General features: G+C 37.5%; 6 protein-coding genes across 6 annotated transcripts; 3 read left to right on the plus strand and 3 right to left on the minus strand.

The window, feature by feature from the left end:
- Positions 1-132: 132 nt before the first annotated feature.
- LOC103851606 lies at positions 133-1,326 on the minus strand. Its single transcript, XM_009128473.3, has 3 exons — positions 998-1,326; positions 881-923; positions 133-553 (listed from the first exon to the last, which is right to left on the minus strand). The coding sequence occupies exons 1-3, from the start codon at positions 1,274-1,276 to the stop codon at positions 420-422; spliced, it is 456 nt and encodes a 151-aa protein (XP_009126721.1). The 5' UTR covers positions 1,277-1,326; the 3' UTR covers positions 133-419.
- A 300-nt stretch (positions 1,327-1,626) lies between these two features.
- On the plus strand, positions 1,627-4,339 carry LOC103851607 (mitochondrial uncoupling protein 2). The gene is made up of 8 exons (XM_009128474.3): positions 1,627-2,335; positions 2,629-2,847; positions 2,922-3,134; positions 3,232-3,330; positions 3,445-3,549; positions 3,735-3,809; positions 3,903-3,989; positions 4,097-4,339. The coding sequence occupies exons 1-8, from the start codon at positions 2,264-2,266 to the stop codon at positions 4,133-4,135; spliced, it is 909 nt and encodes a 302-aa protein (XP_009126722.1). The 5' UTR covers positions 1,627-2,263; the 3' UTR covers positions 4,136-4,339.
- Positions 4,340-4,986: 647 nt separating this feature from the next.
- On the plus strand, positions 4,987-7,303 carry LOC103851609 (serine/threonine/tyrosine-protein kinase HT1). Its single transcript, XM_009128476.3, has 4 exons — positions 4,987-5,245; positions 5,328-6,169; positions 6,236-6,691; positions 6,773-7,303. Exons 2-4 carry the CDS (start codon positions 5,408-5,410, stop codon positions 7,091-7,093), a joined length of 1,539 nt encoding a protein of 512 aa, XP_009126724.1. The 5' UTR covers positions 4,987-5,245; positions 5,328-5,407; the 3' UTR covers positions 7,094-7,303.
- Positions 7,304-7,689: 386 nt separating this feature from the next.
- Positions 7,690-8,818, minus strand: LOC103851610. The gene is made up of 2 exons (XM_009128477.3): positions 8,607-8,818; positions 7,690-8,349 (listed from the first exon to the last, which is right to left on the minus strand). The coding sequence occupies exons 1-2, from the start codon at positions 8,638-8,640 to the stop codon at positions 7,895-7,897; spliced, it is 489 nt and encodes a 162-aa protein (XP_009126725.1). The 5' UTR covers positions 8,641-8,818; the 3' UTR covers positions 7,690-7,894.
- A 2,271-nt stretch (positions 8,819-11,089) lies between these two features.
- Positions 11,090-14,244, plus strand: LOC103851611 (cytochrome P450 86A1). The gene is made up of 3 exons (XM_009128478.3): positions 11,090-12,334; positions 12,862-12,919; positions 13,733-14,244. Exons 1-3 carry the CDS (start codon positions 11,195-11,197, stop codon positions 14,074-14,076), a joined length of 1,542 nt encoding a protein of 513 aa, XP_009126726.1. The 5' UTR covers positions 11,090-11,194; the 3' UTR covers positions 14,077-14,244.
- Positions 14,185-17,238, minus strand: LOC103851612 (transcription factor MYB119). The gene is made up of 3 exons (XM_009128480.2): positions 15,922-17,238; positions 15,671-15,797; positions 14,185-15,518 (listed from the first exon to the last, which is right to left on the minus strand). Exons 1-3 carry the CDS (start codon positions 16,260-16,262, stop codon positions 14,715-14,717), a joined length of 1,272 nt encoding a protein of 423 aa, XP_009126728.2. The 5' UTR covers positions 16,263-17,238; the 3' UTR covers positions 14,185-14,714.
- Between the last annotated feature and the right edge of the window lie 234 nt (positions 17,239-17,472).

A 17,472-nucleotide genomic window follows, 5' to 3' on the forward strand; every position in this document is an offset into this window, starting at 1 on the left:
ATTCTCTTACCAGTCTTTCAAAGCCAAAGATGTTTTGTCTAGAACCAAAAGATGCAAGACCTTGTTCATCTGGTCGGTTCTCAATAAAAAGTTTTATCAATACAAACCTTAACCTACAACTGGTAAATGAACTCTCTTATTAGATGTTTAAAACCAGAAGATCTCCTACAAAACAAGTTCATACAAAATAGTAGCTAAGCTCTAGGCTCAGCGATGCAGTCACATCAAAATCCATCTCAAGAAGCGTAACAAGTCTTTATAAGATGAACCTAAACCAAACATCATCCGAGGATCATAGATCTTTTTTCCTACAAAGCTACCGACAGATTCAACAGTGACTTATCAAGTAACAAGAGTTCTATCTTCCAAAGGTAATAATAAACTGCAAACAGATACCACAAACAGTGGAAGCAAACAGATCAGGCAGCTTGAACTTCAGCGGCGGGTGCAGAGCTTGTTGTTGCAGGTGTGGTCTTGGACAGGTTAGGGATATACTTCCAGCATCGTTTGTGAACTCCACTTATCTTCTTAGGAGCTTCCGCAGCTCGAAGGCCTGCATTTGCGAATACGTTAAGTCTCACTGAAGCTTCATAATCTTAACATCAACGCAATCAAGAAGACCATCGAGTTTACTTCATATAAATGACGAAAAGGTTTAGACTTTCTGATCAATAGCGAGTAGGAACTTAGCATTACTTCACATAAATGACGAAAAGGTTTAAGACTTTCTGATCAACAGCGACTAGGAACTTAGCAGTAATTCATATATTTAAAGAAAAGGTTTAGACTTTATGATCAATAGCGAGTGGGAACTTAGCATTACTTCATACATATGACAAAAAGGTTTAGACTTTGAGCAAATGATAGAACAAAAACTCACCATCTTTGTGAACAATTCCCCAAGCTTTACCATGCCTACCATCCTGCATTTGAATCCAACGATCAAACACAACAAACCCACAAAGCTTCTGTTGACAACAGAATAAAAAGATCAAACCTTGTAGAGATTGATCTTAGTGATCTCATAAGAGACTCCGTTCCAGTGAGCTTTGGCCATATGGTATCCGACTCCCCAGTTCGGTAAGAACTGAGCCACCTCGATTAGGTTCTTCTTCTTCCTTCGTTTCGGTTTAATCGGATCGGAGCTAGGGTTTTCAGTCGACGGAGATGCCGCCGCCGCCGGGGCTGAGAAGTTTCTCAGGAGGTTGAGCGAGAGCCTGAAAGCACCGACGGGTTCGGTTCTGGAGATCGCTCTGTTCATAAGAGTCGCCGCCATTGTCTTTCTCTCGTGACGTCACTGTTGAGTTCTGATCGATCGGCGACTGAGGTTTAGGAGAAGAGAGAGAAAGAACCACAAGTTTTGGTTTATTTACAAACAAAACCAAAAATATCCCATAAATTACAGTCTAACCCAGTTACTTCTGTATTTTGACTATCTTCGCCTATATTTTTTAACATTCGGTCAAACTTGTTAAATTAGTCTAACCAATTAGATCTGAGTTGCATTTGTTCTGTTGAATCTACTTGCATTTTTTTTTTATATGCAATTATACATACCATTCGAAGCTTTAATCCCTTCGATTTGAAGAAATGTTGTTTTGTAAGCTCTAACCTCTTCTTAAATGATGTCGACCACTACTTTCATTCTTGTATATATCTAGATGTAACACTTTGTGAGCTCATAATCTTCAACTTTGTAGACAATCAAAGCTTAAATCAGGAACGCATGAATCCAGAAATCTTCTTAGAATCCATAAAATCTAACTTTGTGCAATAAATTTTATTTTTGACCATAATGGATGTTGGGGATATGTGTTCTATCTGCTTCCTAAATCAAATGAGTATAGCTTAGTGATTGTAGTGATGAGTTACTTCTCGTTGTACGTTGACTATTGAGTAGTAGTAACCTTCTAACGGACAAGGAGGGTCTCTCTACTCGCTAGCCTAGTGACGTGTTGCACTTTAATTAGAAGACACAAAATAAAAAAACTTTCTAAAAATAATAAAAAAAGAAACCTTCGATCGTACTCAGTAGGGGAAATAGTAATCACACACGATAGGATTGAGACTCTCTACTTGTTTCCTCAAATCCGTTTACGCCATTGAAGATCTCACTTTCCTTCATCACTACTCTTGATTCAACCCCATTTTTAAGAATCAGCATCAATCATCAATCATCAGAGGAGAAAGTTGAGATTTTTAATCCTCATTTGCCCCAGTCGGTGCTTCTGAGATCTCGCTTTATCTATAAGAGCTAACAACAATGGCGGATCGGATCGAGATCTCGTTCCTTGAAACTTTCATTTGCAGCGCTTTCGCTGCTTGTTTCGCAGAGGTATCTATTTTGAGTTGGTCAATTCTTTTGGATTCGATTATCGTTAGTTATTTATTCAGTTATGTTACTGATGATGATGATGATGAAGAAGTTTCCTTTAGATTTAGCATTGATGATGATGGTCTTTAGAGTCGTAGACTAGACCAAGAAAAAAGGAATCGACTTTGATTAGTCTAGCCTACCACTCTTAAGTCCATTTCTTGAGGCTTATCTAATAATAAATGAGCTAATGGTTTAGTGTTTTGTTTCAAAGATATGACTTTTTTCAAAAACCCTGATGAGTGATGTTGCAGCTATTTACTGTACCTTTGGACACAGCCAAAGTAAGGCTTCAGCTCCAAAGAAAGATCCCCACTGGAGACGGTGATAGTTTGCCCAAGTACAGAGGCTCTTTCGGTACTTTATCCACCATTGCTAGAGAAGAAGGTATCTCTGGGCTTTGGAAAGGTGTTATTGCAGGTCTTCATCGTCAGTGTATCTACGGTGGTTTAAGGATTGGTTTATATGAGCCTGTGAGTGAGTCTCACATCTACTTCTTTTTTTCTTTTTTGTATACTCACTTATGCTCTGCTATATCTCTGGACAGGTCAAGACGTTTTTGGTTGGAAGTGACTTTATTGGGGATATTCCACTTTATCAAAAGATTCTTGCAGCTTTGTTAACAGGAGCTATAGCTATTATAGTGGCTAATCCAACCGATCTTGTGAAAGTTCGGCTACAGTCGGAAGGAAAGTTACCGGCTGGGGTTCCTAGGCGTTATGCTGGAGCTGTAGACGCTTATTATACCATTGTGAAGCTTGTTAGTAAGCTAATCTTTCGAATAAACATGTCAATAATATACTTTGTTATATATCAGAGAGTTAATAATATAGACTTTTTGAATTTATAAAAAACAGGAAGGAGTTGGTGCGCTGTGGACAGGGCTTGGTCCTAATATAGCAAGGAACGCTATTGTAAACGCTGCAGAGCTAGCTAGTTATGATCAAATCAAGGAGGTGGGTTGATGTTTTCTTTAACTCATTAGTTGTTTCTGAGAATGTTTGTTGGCTTCTACTTTTGTGTTTGGTTAGTAGTACCAGTTTGTTTTTAATACTTTTATACACATGCAGATAATTATGAAAATTCCGGGATTTGGAGACAGTTTTCTAACTCATATGTTAGCTGGTTTAGCTGCAGGATTCTTTGCTGTCTGTATAGGTTCTCCAATTGATGTGGTAAAGTTCATTTTTCTTCCTTTACATAGAACAACAACAAGGTTACAGTACCATTTTGAGTTATTTTCTTTGAAAGACAAAACACAAGAGACAAGTAATAATTTGAATTAGATCTATAGAACCTTATCATTCACAGAGCTCTTATAGCTACTTTATTGATGTATTTGGTATGGTGTTGTTCACAGGTGAAATCTAGAATGATGGGAGACTCTACTTACCGAAGCACAATCGATTGCTTCATCAAAACCATGAAGACGGAGGTTGATTGATGATACCTTTTCTCAATCATTTTTTTTTTGCTGGAGGTCACGTTTAACACACTTTCTTGTTCTGTTATGGTGTATCTTTTGCAGGGAATCATGGCATTCTACAAAGGATTCCTACCGAATTTTACACGACTAGGAACTTGGAATGTTGTTATGTTCCTCACACTAGAACAAGTAAAGATATAAATTCTTACCCCTAATTCTCTTTTTAATTTTTGAACCTGATGATGATCTTTTTTAATCTTGTTATCTCTGCTGCTTCATCTCTTACTATGTGACAGGTGAAGAAAGTGTTTCTAAGAGAAGTCTTGTACGATTGATTCCGTAATTCCTCGTTTAAAAAAACCATACATTGTTGTTACATATAAATTGATTCTAAAAAACCTCGAATTGTTAGAGCATATATTATACATACTGAATGAAACAGCAGGCGGGTTACATGTCCCACAACGCCTAGATGTGAGTGAGGTGTATGATATGAAATATTGAATCATTCCTATCCAACTTTGATTTTCCTTTTGCAAGAAAACTCTTTTCGTTGAACTTGTTTTATTACAAAACTAGATTTGTCTTAAACAACACACAACATCACATTACTACTTACAAAGAGTGAACTCAATGAAACCGTTTTAAGCCCTTGGAACCAAGTAAACGCTGGATTTGATGATTGATCCTTTCCCTTGATGGCTAAGCTTAAATCCTTGTGCTATATTTTTTTTTCTGAGACTAGATAGTACTCCTCCAGCTCACCTTGCGAAAAAAAAATCTCTAACAACAGATATGTGTAGAAGAAGATGAACCAAGCGCTTGATGAATTTCCTCTCTGCTCCACCAAAGTTTTTAAATTTTCATAAACACAACGAAGCGTGAGCATTTAATTGAAGATCTTATTTCGCTCAATATTATTCTATCTCAAGTTCTTTTTAATTAACAAAAAACACAGACATTTAAGAAATACAAATCCTTCAATGTGAATTTCCTAACTAATAAATAGGTTCAGTACACTTTTTTGTTGGTTAATCAAAGTGTCAACCAGAAATAGAAGCAGGATTGGTATACTTATTTTCAGTTTTGTTATGGACTGTAAGTAGGCCGACCATAATAGTACTGGGCCAAAAACCAAACCTCTAAATTATTTTAAATATCTGAAAGAGAAAAGAAAAAAACTTAAAAAGCTTCTCAATCAGATAGAATAATAAGAGCATCTCAGAGACAGTGACAGACACACTAATCCACTGTCGTTTTGACGTATTTTCCTCAAAAAATCCAAAATAAAAAAAGAGAGGCGTAATAAGAGGTCTGGATTCGTCAAAGAAAAGTCTTCCCAGAATCCACACGACTCCCTCCTTCCTCCTTCTTCAACTCGCCGGATCTTCCTCACTCCGATCCACTTCCTTCTCTTCATGGCTTCGTGATTCCGTGTTCCAAAGGTAACATTTTCAGCTTCCCGAGTTTCCAGATCCCATCATTATTCTCCCGCAATTTTGCTTATTGCTGCTTATGCTGATTTAGGGTTAATGGTTGAAGACGAAAGATGGAGACTTTGTTTAGCTTCAATCTGAGGGTAGTAGTTATTATTATAGTTTAAGAAGATGGATGAAGAGGCTTCTTCTTGGATTAGGAGGGCTAAGTTCTCCCAAACTGTTTCTTACCGTCTCAACTCCTCAAAGTTAGCGTCTTTCCCTGTTAAACTCAACCAAGAGAAGAAGCTCCCCGCACTCAAACCAAGACCTGACACGTCATCATCATCATCATCCACTAGTACGCAAGCTGATGTGTATGTTGTTGATTCCCAAGTACAGAGAAACCCTGTAACCAACAAGCAGAGATCTGTTTCCCCTTCCCCTCAGATGGCACTTCCTGATGTGTTTAAGGAAGCTAGGTCCGAGCGTCAGAGGTTCTCCACTCCTCATCCGAGAAGAATGGACTCTGAAAAGGGTATGAAGCCGAAGCTCTCACATAAAAACTCCTTTGACAAGAGGAGATCGTTCAACTTGCGGTCTCCGTCTGTTCCCATCAGAGATTTAAGCACTCTGAGGATTCAGGAGAGGGTGAAGAGCATGAAGGACACGGGATGGTCCAAGATTTTTGATAACGCTGGCCGTAAAGTGAGCGCTGACGATGCTGCTGAAGAGTTCCGTATTGACACGTCCAAGCTTTTCTTGGGGCTTAGGTTTGCTCATGGGCTGTATAGCAAACTGTACCATGGGAAGTATGAAGATAAAGCTGTTGCTGTGAAGCTTATCACTGTCCCTGAGGATGACGAGAATGGATGCTTGGGTGCTCGTTTGGAGAAACAGTTTACTAAGGAAGTCACACTTTTGTCACGCTTGTCGCATCCAAATGTTATTAAGGTGATTAGACTCTCTCTTTTTTTTTTGTTGAATGATTGTTTGTGCTAAATTGTCTTCTCTTAACAGTTTGTGGGAGCGTATAAAGATCCGCCTTCGTACTGTGTCCTCACGGAGTATTTACCTGAAGGGTCTCTAAGATCGTATTTGCACAAGCCTGAGAATAGGACTCTTTCTTTGAAAAAGCTGATCGAGTTTGCTTTGGATATTGCGAAAGGAATGGAGTATATTCACTCACGGCGCATTATTCATCGAGATCTTAAGCCGGAAAATGTGTTGATAGATGAAGACTTCCAGCTGAAGATTGCTGACTTTGGGATAGCGTGTGAGGAGGAGTACTGTGACATGTTGGCTGATGATCCAGGGACTTATAGGTGGATGGCTCCTGAAATGATTAAAAGGAAACCTCATGGGAGAAAGGCTGATGTTTACAGCTTTGGATTAGTTCTTTGGGAAATGGTAGCTGGAGCTATACCTTATGAGGATATGAATCCTATTCAAGCTGCTTTCGCAGTGGTACACAAGGTAAAATGTTAAGCTGTCTACTGACTATTTCGTGATTTTTTTAACCATTTGAGACCTGAAAAATGTTGATCTTTGGTGCAGAACATTAGGCCGGCTATCCCTGAAGATTGTCCAGCAGTTATGAAAGCTCTGATTGAGCAGTGTTGGTCGGTTGCACCGGACAAGAGACCGGAGTTCTGGCAGATAGTGAAAGTACTTGAACAGTTTAGGGTTTCACTGGAACGTGAAGGGAGCTTGAATCTGACGTCAAACAAGATCTGCAAGGATCCAAGAAAGAGTCTGAAACATTGGATTAAGAAGCTTGGACCGCAAGGAGGAGGAACAGCAGGAGGAGGTGCAGGAGGCAGCAGCAGCAGCGGCGGCCTTGGTCGCTCTGCCATGCCTAACCCTAAATTCGCTTGAGAGATTTGAAGTCTCTCTTCTGTATATTATATATAAAGATACCAAAAAGGGTTCTGTGTTGTGTCCTGTTTGTGGGTTGTGATGTGATCTTTTCATCTTCTTCTCTAGATTTGTTGTGTAATGACAATCAAACTGGGGAATGGTTTGTGATTCGATGTTTATGGGATTCATTATCGTTTCTCTACTAGTGCACAAATACTGTTAAGACTCTATCCATCTCTCCTCACCGTGGATAAGCCTTTTATATTTTTTAGTGTTCATGTGTGTAACATCCAAATTTGATATGTTTTCACAAGTTGGTTCTCATCAAGAAGAGAGTCTCATAGAAGAAGAAACGGTATGGTTAAATTCTACTTGACACCATTTAAGAGCCATACGACAAGCAAGTCTGGGAAAAGTAGGCTGACGAGTTACTTATAATCCCAATACACATTGATCTATAGATATATGAAGTAAGATCATATGCTCATCAACTTGTTCTCTCCATTTTCTTTCTGCTTTGTAAGTGTATCAACGCTCTCAAGAGTTTGATACAACCATGATTTTGTTGAAACATAGAACTTATTTAGATATTGGCATCAAGTAATATTCCAAAGGGTTTAAGACAGCCAACAATAAAACACGAGAGCAACTTCCCAAGAGCAATAACATCAATGGCACCAACCATAGAATAAAAATCAGTCATATTGAGTTTTGTACTTTCCATTACAATCTAAAGGATATGTCTGTAGAAACACGTGTTCCAATACTTGAAACTTCAATCTAACCGACACAGCCTAATGTATACAAGTCTTTTGTATGTTACTCAAGCTCATACCCTTTGTCATGAAGTTCAGTCATAACCTCATTCCTCATCCTCAACCACAGTTTCTGAGCCTCTTTATCAAACTTCTTCTTCTCCATTTCTTTCTGGTAATTATCAGCTTCACCTTCGGACTCAACAACCCCTTTAGGCCCAATCGCTGTCCCGATCATCCCTCCCTTTGCAACAAAATCCTCCATGGCCTCTGTATCACCAGGATAAGGAAACTCACGCCGCTCATACAAATGAGCCAACTCTCTCTCCTCCTTTGGTCTCGGCTTCAGCGTCCACCACCCTAGAGGAGATGTTTCATTGTATAACCAAGCCATGCCGAAGATTGTGTAGGTGCATAGCAACGCTTTGCCCACTTGTTTCCAAAAGAACATATCGTCACGCCCTAGTCCGACCTTCTTCAGGTACTTGTTTGCATCCATTGACTTCAACGCCTCTATTCCTATCAACAAAAAAACATCCGAATCAAAAATGAGCTTAAAATGATTTCGTTCAGGCATTTCATCGAACACCTTGCGTGACATTACTAACTTAGAACACAGCAACAAGTAAAAGCAGAAACCTTTGACAAAAACAAACACAACCCACAACACTGTTTCCTCATTAATCTCATCGACGTATATAATAATGAATAAAGACACATGACAGAGGCAGATTTAGATCGGATGATAAGTCAAGGGATGGTAGGAAAATTCTCACCTGTTTTAGCCTGTTGAAACTGTTTTCGCACCATGCTTCTTCTCACGGAGAGGTAAGAGCTACGACAAAGCTTCTGTATGATGATCAACGATCTTAGTTAGCCCAGCGTCATTGTCACTTGCAGAAATTAAAACCGAAACGAAGCAAAGTCTTGCCCAAAAAAAAAAACGAAGCGAAGTTGATCTATTAAACGCCGCCGTTTTGATATTGACCATGACAACTTTGTTGAACCAAAAACGTTTACTGATGGTTTGGACTTTGGACAGTGTTTGGACATTGTGGGCTTGAGTTTGTCATAAGCTTCAAATTTCCAAATCCATATTCATAATGTTGCTATATATAGACCAATTATCATAAAAAAATTTCCTAAGTGCAACTATTTATCCATAATGTTGCTATATTCTTATATATTGAGAAACTGGATAAACAAGTATATATAAAAAAAACAATTTGTAACAAGAAAGTTTGTGTGATATTATATCGAATGTTTAATTTTGAAGGAGTACTTTGAGGATTGGTGATCTGAAATTTTGACTGAAAATATTTCTCAGAGACTAAGCTCATTTTAAGCAAAATATTTCAAATGTGGATTGACTTTATCACCCAACAAAACCAAAGGTATCAAAAAGCAAAGCGCGCATATAAAATCAACTGATCGAATTGCTTGTTAGTTGTTACTTGTTAGTTGTTACACACACATATATAATTAATTTAATTCCAATGAAAATAATTAGTTACTTTTGCTATATACTTTGTTTCATATGTGTATCAGTGTGATACTGTTTATAAGCGAATATTTAATATCAGTTATTCCCTAAATAATTTGATTTTTTGTGACGAAAAATTCTTACTAATTTACTGACCACAAAATACATAAAGGCCAATGAAATATGAAACATATAGACTATAGTAAGTTTGTAACGTCCGAATTCAACCAGATATGATACCATTTTTGATATTTCCGTTGCGTTTTCTTAGAAATTTTTTCATATTGCATATTTTACTATTTTATTTTTGTACATTTATTTAATTTACTTAATATCTCAGAACCTTCGGAAATGTGTGTAAAGTGTTTTTTTTTTTTTGAACAACTTGTGTGTAAAGTGTTCAACCTTCAGCATTTCCCCTTTCTTAGAATGGGCTGGCTAACTGCCATTGACCAAATATTTATTCTCCAAAAACAGATCTTTTCATTCGGCTTATTTCATTTGAATAAAGTATTTTATCAATAACTAAAGTCTTGCTATTAAATTAAGAATAAAGAGATTTAAATGCTTATTTCATTTTGATTACACATTGGATAAGTTATGTGGAAGTTCTGACCTCAATAGTTGAGTTCTTTAGTAGTGTCTAACTATAATTGAGTTTTTTACACCAAATTGAGTTTTATTTAACATAGCCACTTATGTTCACGAAATATTTAGTTTCTAGTTTTTGTATATATACTCAATATTAGGTGCATATCGATTAATAGAGAAGTATAAAAATACAAAACTCATAGCATATATATAAAAACCTGACTAAACTAGAACTCAGACAATTAATTTGATACATCTGGAAAGTTAGGAATAATAAATTGTTTAGAAGTATAGACAGAGATCCACTGGAGCTAGTTAGGTATGCAGAGGGTGAGTGCCAAACTTGGTATAAAGCAAGAGACACTGTAACGAATCCGCCGACTAATGAAGAAACACAAGTCTTAAGCTTGAGTAATATTTGTATGGTGGATGATTCATGGACCTCCACAGCTCAGTTTAGTGGAATTGGATGGGTTTGGAAGAATACATTGGAGAAGATACAGCTCATGGGGTCAAGGAACTTGCGAAGGAGGGAGACAGCGCTGCACTTGGAACGGGAAGCGCTAAAGTGGACAATGGAGAGTACGATACAACACTCGACCTGTCACAGGTTTGGGACGGACTGCAAGGACCTGATTGCGATGATAGAGCAACCACAAGATTGATCCAACTTCTCAACTGAGCTGGAAATCATTCCAACTTTTCGGTTATGTTTTTCGGACTTCAAGATCAGTTACTTTCAAATGATGCAGAATGAGATTACAGATTCGTTAGTTAGAAATGCACGTTCTTTTCATAGATTTTTATGTTTTATTGGTTATTCTATTCCGATCTGGCTTCCCAGACCACCTCAAATTTGAGTAATAGAATAGCCGTTTGCCTTAAAAAAAAAGACAATTAATGTGTTTTCGTGTTTTTTTTCTTGGTAAAATAATTTGTTTTCGTGTTGTATAGACATAATATTCTTATCGACCCAAATTAAAGTTTTCCCAACTACTCTCTCCTAATTGAAACAGTACCAATCCTTTCTTTTTAGAGAATTTGTACTCCCTACACACAACATATTCCCTATTTGCACTCCATACCCTATTTCCCCCCATTTTTTTTCCCCCCATCATCACCTTTTTCCCTCAACTCTATGGTATCTCACTTCTTTTTGTATATTGAGCTAATTTACTCTTCTTTTTATTGCCTATTTTACAAGTGTTTCTTATTTCTACACATTATATAAACACATTCATCTTCTGACCAATATTTTCATACAACAAAAACAAAAAGTCTAAACCAGAAATGGAAGCCTTAAACCCTATCTTAACCGGCTACGCAGTGGCCGCTCTATCGCTTTACGCTCTTTGGTTCTACTTCCTCTCCCGGAGACTAACCGGTCCCAAAGTCTTACCTATCGTCGGAAGCCTACCGTTTCTAATCGCGAATCGCAACCGAGTCCATGACTGGATCGCTGATAACCTCCGAGCCACTGGCGGTACATACCAAACAAGCACCATGGTGATACCTTTCGTGGCAAAGACGCAAGGGTTTTACACCGTAACGTGTCACCCAAAAAACGTCGAGCATATTCTAAAGACAAGGTTTGATAACTACCCGAAAGGTCCGATGTGGCGAGCTGCTTTCCACGATCTGTTAGGACAAGGCATCTTCAACAGCGACGGGGACACATGGCTTATGCAACGTAAGACAGCAGCGCTTGAGTTCACTACAAGGACTCTTAGACAAGCTATGGCTCGATGGGTTAACGGAACTATTAAGAACCGGTTATGGTTTATATTAGACCGGGCGGTTAAGGACAGCAAACCAGTTGATCTTCAAGATTTGTTTTTGAGGTTAACTTTTGACAACATTTGTGGTCTGACTTTTGGGAAAGACCCGGAGACATTATCTCCGGATCTTCCAGAGAATCCATTTTCTGTCGCGTTTGACACCGCGACGGAGGCTACTCTGAAGAGGCTTCTCTATACCGGTTTCTTGTGGAGGATTCAGAAAGCTATGGGGATTGGTTCGGAGGATAAGCTCAAGAAGAGCCTTGAAATCGTTGAGACTTACATGAACGATGCAATAGACGCTCGAAAAAACTCCCCGTCTGATGATCTTTTATCGCGTTTCTTGAAGAAACGTGACGTTAACGGTAACGTTCTTCCGACCGATGTTCTTCAGCGTATCGCGCTGAACTTCGTCCTTGCGGGTCGGGACACTTCTTCTGTGGCCTTGAGCTGGTTCTTTTGGCTCGTCATGAATAACCCTGAGGTGGAGAAGAAGATCATTGTGGAGTTATCAACGGTTCTGAAGGAGACACGTGGGAATGATCAGGGAAAGTGGACGGAGGAGCCGTTGGAGTTCGACGAGGCAGACAGGCTCGTCTTCCTCAAGGCTGCTTTGGCTGAAACGCTGCGTTTATACCCTTCTGTGCCTCAGGTGAAAATAACAATTAAACTTTGTTTTTTTATTATTATTTTTTTTTGCCAAATATTTTTTATTGTTTCGTTCATGGCATATCATACATCATGCATAACGCATATGGCCAGGGAGAGATGCATAAACACGTTAAATTAGCATAGACATAATTGCTTCATAAATATTGATCTATGTCTAAATATATTTATCAGGTTTCATAAAAGTTTCCGAAAGAGATCTACATAACTAGCTAGTTGACTGATTAAATGCATAATGTTTTCTTCTAAGCTGACTATCACAGATTTTGTTTTTCCAAAATCCTAATCACTAGGTTGCTAGCAATTATCAAATGACTGTTACAAACTTACAATAACATTTAATTTAATTTGAGTTATTGTTTACCAAAAAGAACATGGCAAAATTAACGCAAAACGGCAAAAATAATCATTTTATTTTATTTTTAGTCATTCTTGTCACTCCTCATGATTCGCAAATCGCAATACTCAATCTGTGTAACTGTGACGTTTGATAATTTTCCAAATGACCAGGATTTCAAGTACGTCATAGACGACGACGTTTTGCCCGATGGGACTTTCGTGCCAAGAGGCTCGACTGCAGGGGCGAAGCCAGAAATTTTTTATAATGGGTGCACAACATTAAAGCCAGGAAATTTCATTCGACTTCGTAGAGTTGTCTTCAGTATTTTCATTGTCGAGAAATATCTTTTAATATTTGCAACTGATAAAGTTAAAATCAACTTCAAAAACCTATAAACCAAAATTAAAGATTATTAAGTAATAAACTATTTTTTCATCGTCGAGATAAATTTAGTTAAAACTGAAAACGTAACATAATTCAAACGTGCAATCTACCAAAAACACGATTAATGAAACGTATATAAATTACAAACATGTAAAACCTGCAAACCATCAAGAGTAAAAGAGTAAAGCCACTTCTATGAATTTTGGACTTTTACTGAATCAAAAACTTAGATGCTATTTAAATAATTACTAATCGTAAACATTGTTTAAAACGACTCAAAGCATTAACATATAGATTATTAAATTAGTTACCAGTTTTGTATGGTAGACAAGAGAATAAAACTTTGTCAATTTGATTTGATGGTTTACACTTGCATGTTTAAGAAGAAAAGCTTAAGCGATTAAATTTTTTGAGCGAATTGTTAGGATTTTAACAAAGAAAAGAGAGAATACAATTGGGCTTTAAAGCTAATTTTAGTTTTTGATGAGGTAAATTATTTTTAATTTTCTTTTCATTTGGGCTTAATGTAAATTTTAGTGGGTGCACTACCATGAATTATAGTGGGTGCACATTTAAAATTCCTTAACAATTACATTAATTTTTTAAAAAAATTATGGGTGCATGTGCACCCCTTCCCTACTGAGTGGCTTCGCCCCTGCTCGACTGTGACATACTCAATTTACTCTATCGGACGAATGAAAACGATTTGGGGCCAAGATTGTCTCGAGTTCCGTCCAGAGCGGTGGCTCACAGCTGAAGGTGACCGGTTCGAGACTCCTAAGGATAGTTTTAAGTTCGTAGCTTTTAACGCCGGACCAAGGACTTGCTTGGGCAAAGACTTGGCTTATCTCCAAATGAAGTCGGTTGCCTCAGCCGTTCTCCTTCGTTACCGGCTGTCTCCAGTTCCCGGTCACCGCGTCGAGCAGAAGATGTCGCTGACGCTCTTCATGAAGAACGGGCTACATGTCTACTTGCAACCTCGAGGTGAGGTGGTTGCGTGATTTATAAGTAAGAGCACTATGGTAAATATTTTGGAGGATATGTTTTGTCATTTGACATTATATTTTATAAGCAATCTATTTTACTTCCTATATTTTCTCCACCTACAAATTATATATGCATTTTTGTGACATTGTTTGTTTAAGTTTGTTCAACTCTCTCGAATAAAAGTCTGGTAGTTATACTGAGTATAACTTTAATTGAATTAATGAATTTATCTTTAGATTGGCCAATTTCATAACGTAAGTGTGGGAATCAATTTCACACTAACCTCTAGCTAAAACAACTACATTAATGAACGACTTATATTTTGATTTAACCAATTTTATAACGTAAGTGGGAAGTAATCTCGCACTAACCATTAGCTTAAACAAACCACTTTAATTTTTTGAACAAAATGTGAAATGAACAAATAATAATGATAAAGGGATAAAACTATAAATTGAAGAAAACATTCAGCTAGAGATTAAACAAGCATATAAACCCTAATAATTATTTTGATACGAGAAGAAACTTGAATTTTATGTTCTATAGAAAGTTTTAAGAACATAAATTATGAAAGTAACCAAAGAGAAAGATAGAGGATGACCACAAACATGGTAACAATGATCGCATAATATCACCATGATCATGTTGGCAGCTAGAACAATGGGAAACACTTATTGCCACCTTGAATAGAACCAGAGAGCATCTCCATCAGATCCATCTCTCTTTTTTCGCCTGTAGAGTTAGCATGAGGCACAAGCAACTCGCTATGGCCTCCCTGCTCTACGGTAGTGGAGGACGTGGAAGATGAGGAAGACGGAAAATGCGGGTTGGAGTAGGACGACGCCGTACCATTCAACAAGTAAGACAAGTAGATATCAGACGCAAGGTGCGGTTTATTCTCAGGAACCGCAACCATTGCCTGATCCTGATGATGAGTCCATACACTTTTGTGCGAGCTAGGGTTCTTGATCATGTTTACCTCGTCAGAAGTTTGGTTTAAACCAATGTTGTCAAGAGAAACCGGGTGGTTTGCAAAGATGTTTTGTAGGTAAACTAGCTCTTCGTCATATGGATCGCCAAGAACCGATGATGTAGAATCTCCATCCGAATAGGTCTGATCAAGATTCGGTGTAGAAAGTACACTGATGGAGTTCTCATTCTTATTATCGTCACTGGCCTTGTTCTCGACATTATTGTAGACGCTTATGATGTAGTCTTGGAGAATGCATGGCCTTTTAGCTGCTGGAGAGAGATCGCTATCATCGTTATCCGCGTTTGATTGACGACGTTTTTGTTTGCGTTTTGAGTTTTGGCGTCGTTTAGTCGCGTTCCAGTGATTCTTGATAGAGTTCTCGGTGCGTCCTGGTATGAGTTTAGCGATCTCTGCCCACTTGTTCCCAATTCTTTTGTGTGCTTCTACAAGAACCATTTCTTCTTCTTCACTCCATCCATCTTTCTGATAACACATGAGAAAAACGTAGATAGAGAATTATGTTCAAAGTTATAAATAACCCTAGCTAGAGACTTATGTTAGAATCCTAGATCTACACAAAAAATATGCTATAACGTATAAACAAAATCACAAAAGAAGTATTATTAGGAAAAAACCTTGATATCAGGACGGAGATGATTATGCCATCTCTCACGACATTGTTTGCCTGCTCTTCCCTCAAGTTTTTCCGAGATCATTGCCCATTTCCTCTCCCCAAGTTGCCTCACTAACCTTATCAACTTCCTATACATATACGTAATACGTTCGTATATTTACAAATTCATAACTATTAATTTAGATTTTCATAGAGTTATGAATCAAGCGATGTCAATATATATCTACATAAACATATATCTGTAATATATACCTGTCTTCTTCAGCCGTCCATTGCCCTTTGATAATATTCTTGCATGGTCGCTTCTTCGTAGGGTTTTGATAATCTCTGGTTGCATCTTTAACGACCATGTCCCCGATAGAGATTCTGCCATTAGCGACCAAATATTTAGCCTTCCTCGGACCAAACGTGAGGTTCTCTTTGTTGTCGTTTTTGGTCTCAATCGCCTTTGTCTTCTTCATGATCGGTGGGTGTCGGTCTCTAGAACAATCTTGTTTCTTGGGACACAAGGTATCATTCTTTTGGCCGTATAAGAATCTCTCCACGGCGGTCAACGGAGGCGCAGCTCCGTGGACAAGGCGTCTGTGCTCCATAGAGGAAAAATAAAAGATTAATAGAATGGAGAGGAGAGCACAAAGGAGAGAGTTTAGCTAGCTAGTAACAAGGAATATGAGAGAGCTTAATCAGTTGCTATATAGGCTAATGAATTAATTACCCATTAAATTATACTAATTTCTTATATTTTCTTTTAAAAAAATTAAAAATTAAACGAAAAAAATTTATATCCATTTAAAGTTAAAAGAAAATAATAAAAGGAAGCTGATTAAGAAGACTACAAAATCTGATAACTAAAACGTATCGATATTTTAATTGAATACTATATGCACATATAGCCTATTAGTCAGTAAATTTCAGATCGATATTTCTCCAAAATCCTCTCATTTCATTTCCTATTATATATACGTTATACGACGCCATTGTTGCTTATTAGACAATATTTACCAGCGAACGTAAGTTGATTGTAGAACCATATCCAATAATTTTCTAATGACTACTCGTTTGTTTGGCAGCAAAACTCATGAACTTTATCGTCTTTAAGTATTTTCATTTTGCGATATAAGTAAAATATTTACTAAAAGATAATACTTAAATAGGAAAGGCAATCAAGACCGTGCAATATGCCAAATGGCGACTGGACTTAGTTGGTTTGTCTTAGCTAATGGTCATTGTGAATAAAATAAATTACTTATATTTCGTAAAGACGATCACATCCTCGTGAGAGAAATTAGACCTATAATGTGAATAAAGGGTAGTGTAGGAACTAGGAATAGTCGAAGTTAATTTTGTTTGTAAATTTGTAACTGACCAAGTGGTAAACGGAGAGACCATCAATGGTAATTTATTTGGCGCCAAATGAAATATGGAAAAATAGTTATGCTACGAATTAATGATTAGTTGACTACCACTAATTATTTTCGAAGGACAGATTAAGAAGAAGACTAAGCCATCCAGCCACATTTAATTGTTTCGAGTCTAACGTATTCTGAATAAACATTTCAATAATCTTTTTGACAGTGATTTGATTTCTTTAATCTCTTGTCCCTTTTTTATTCGAAAAGAAACATATCTTATAGTTAATATTTTCTCAGTTTGTTGGGTCCATAAATCATATTAAATTGGGCTTATGTGTGCGTAAGTTTCACTTTCACCTGCTCCAAACCTTCGGATTGCATTATCTTATTGATCTTAGTCCGTGAACTTCAGCTATATAACTGTGCTTAAGAGTTAAGACATTAGCAGATA

The sequence above is a fragment of the Brassica rapa genome, chromosome A02 (assembly GCF_000309985.2).
Source record: "Brassica rapa cultivar Chiifu-401-42 chromosome A02, CAAS_Brap_v3.01, whole genome shotgun sequence".
Lineage (NCBI taxonomy): Eukaryota > Viridiplantae > Streptophyta > Magnoliopsida > Brassicales > Brassicaceae > Brassica > Brassica rapa.

Coding starts and splice junctions, on each gene's coding strand:
- LOC103851610 (XM_009128477.3), bottom strand. CDS start 8,640: ATGGTGCGAAAACAGTTTCAACAGGCTAAAACAG. Junction 8,350..8,606: donor GTTTCAACAGGCTAAAACAG/GTGAGAATTTTC, acceptor TTTTGTTGATAG/GAATAGAGGCGTTGAAGTCA.
- LOC103851612 (XM_009128480.2), bottom strand. CDS start 16,262: ATGGAGCACAGACGCCTTGTCCACGGAGCTGCGCCTCCGTTGACCGCC. Junction 15,798..15,921: donor TGGACGGCTGAAGAAGACAG/GTATATATTACA, acceptor GTATATGTATAG/GAAGTTGATAAGGTTAGTGA. Junction 15,519..15,670: donor ATCTCCGTCCTGATATCAAG/GTTTTTTCCTAA, acceptor ATGTGTTATCAG/AAAGATGGATGGAGTGAAGA.
- LOC103851607 (XM_009128474.3), top strand. CDS start 2,264: ATGGCGGATCGGATCGAGATCTCGTTCCTTGAAACTTTCATTTGCAGC. Junction 2,848..2,921: donor GGATTGGTTTATATGAGCCT/GTGAGTGAGTCT, acceptor ATCTCTGGACAG/GTCAAGACGTTTTTGGTTGG. Junction 3,990..4,096: donor TGTTCCTCACACTAGAACAA/GTAAAGATATAA, acceptor ACTATGTGACAG/GTGAAGAAAGTGTTTCTAAG.
- LOC103851606 (XM_009128473.3), bottom strand. CDS start 1,276: ATGGCGGCGACTCTTATGAACAGAGCGATCTCCAGAACCGAACCCGTC. Junction 924..997: donor CTAAGATCAATCTCTACAAG/GTTTGATCTTTT, acceptor ATTCAAATGCAG/GATGGTAGGCATGGTAAAGC. Junction 554..880: donor GGGAATTGTTCACAAAGATG/GTGAGTTTTTGT, acceptor TCGCAAATGCAG/GCCTTCGAGCTGCGGAAGCT.
- LOC103851611 (XM_009128478.3), top strand. CDS start 11,195: ATGGAAGCCTTAAACCCTATCTTAACCGGCTACGCAGTGGCCGCTCTA. Junction 12,335..12,861: donor TATACCCTTCTGTGCCTCAG/GTGAAAATAACA, acceptor CCAAATGACCAG/GATTTCAAGTACGTCATAGA. Junction 12,920..13,732: donor TGGGACTTTCGTGCCAAGAG/GCTCGACTGCAG, acceptor GGCTTCGCCCCT/GCTCGACTGTGACATACTCA.
- LOC103851609 (XM_009128476.3), top strand. CDS start 5,408: ATGGATGAAGAGGCTTCTTCTTGGATTAGGAGGGCTAAGTTCTCCCAA. Junction 6,170..6,235: donor CGCATCCAAATGTTATTAAG/GTGATTAGACTC, acceptor TTCTCTTAACAG/TTTGTGGGAGCGTATAAAGA. Junction 6,692..6,772: donor CTTTCGCAGTGGTACACAAG/GTAAAATGTTAA, acceptor TCTTTGGTGCAG/AACATTAGGCCGGCTATCCC.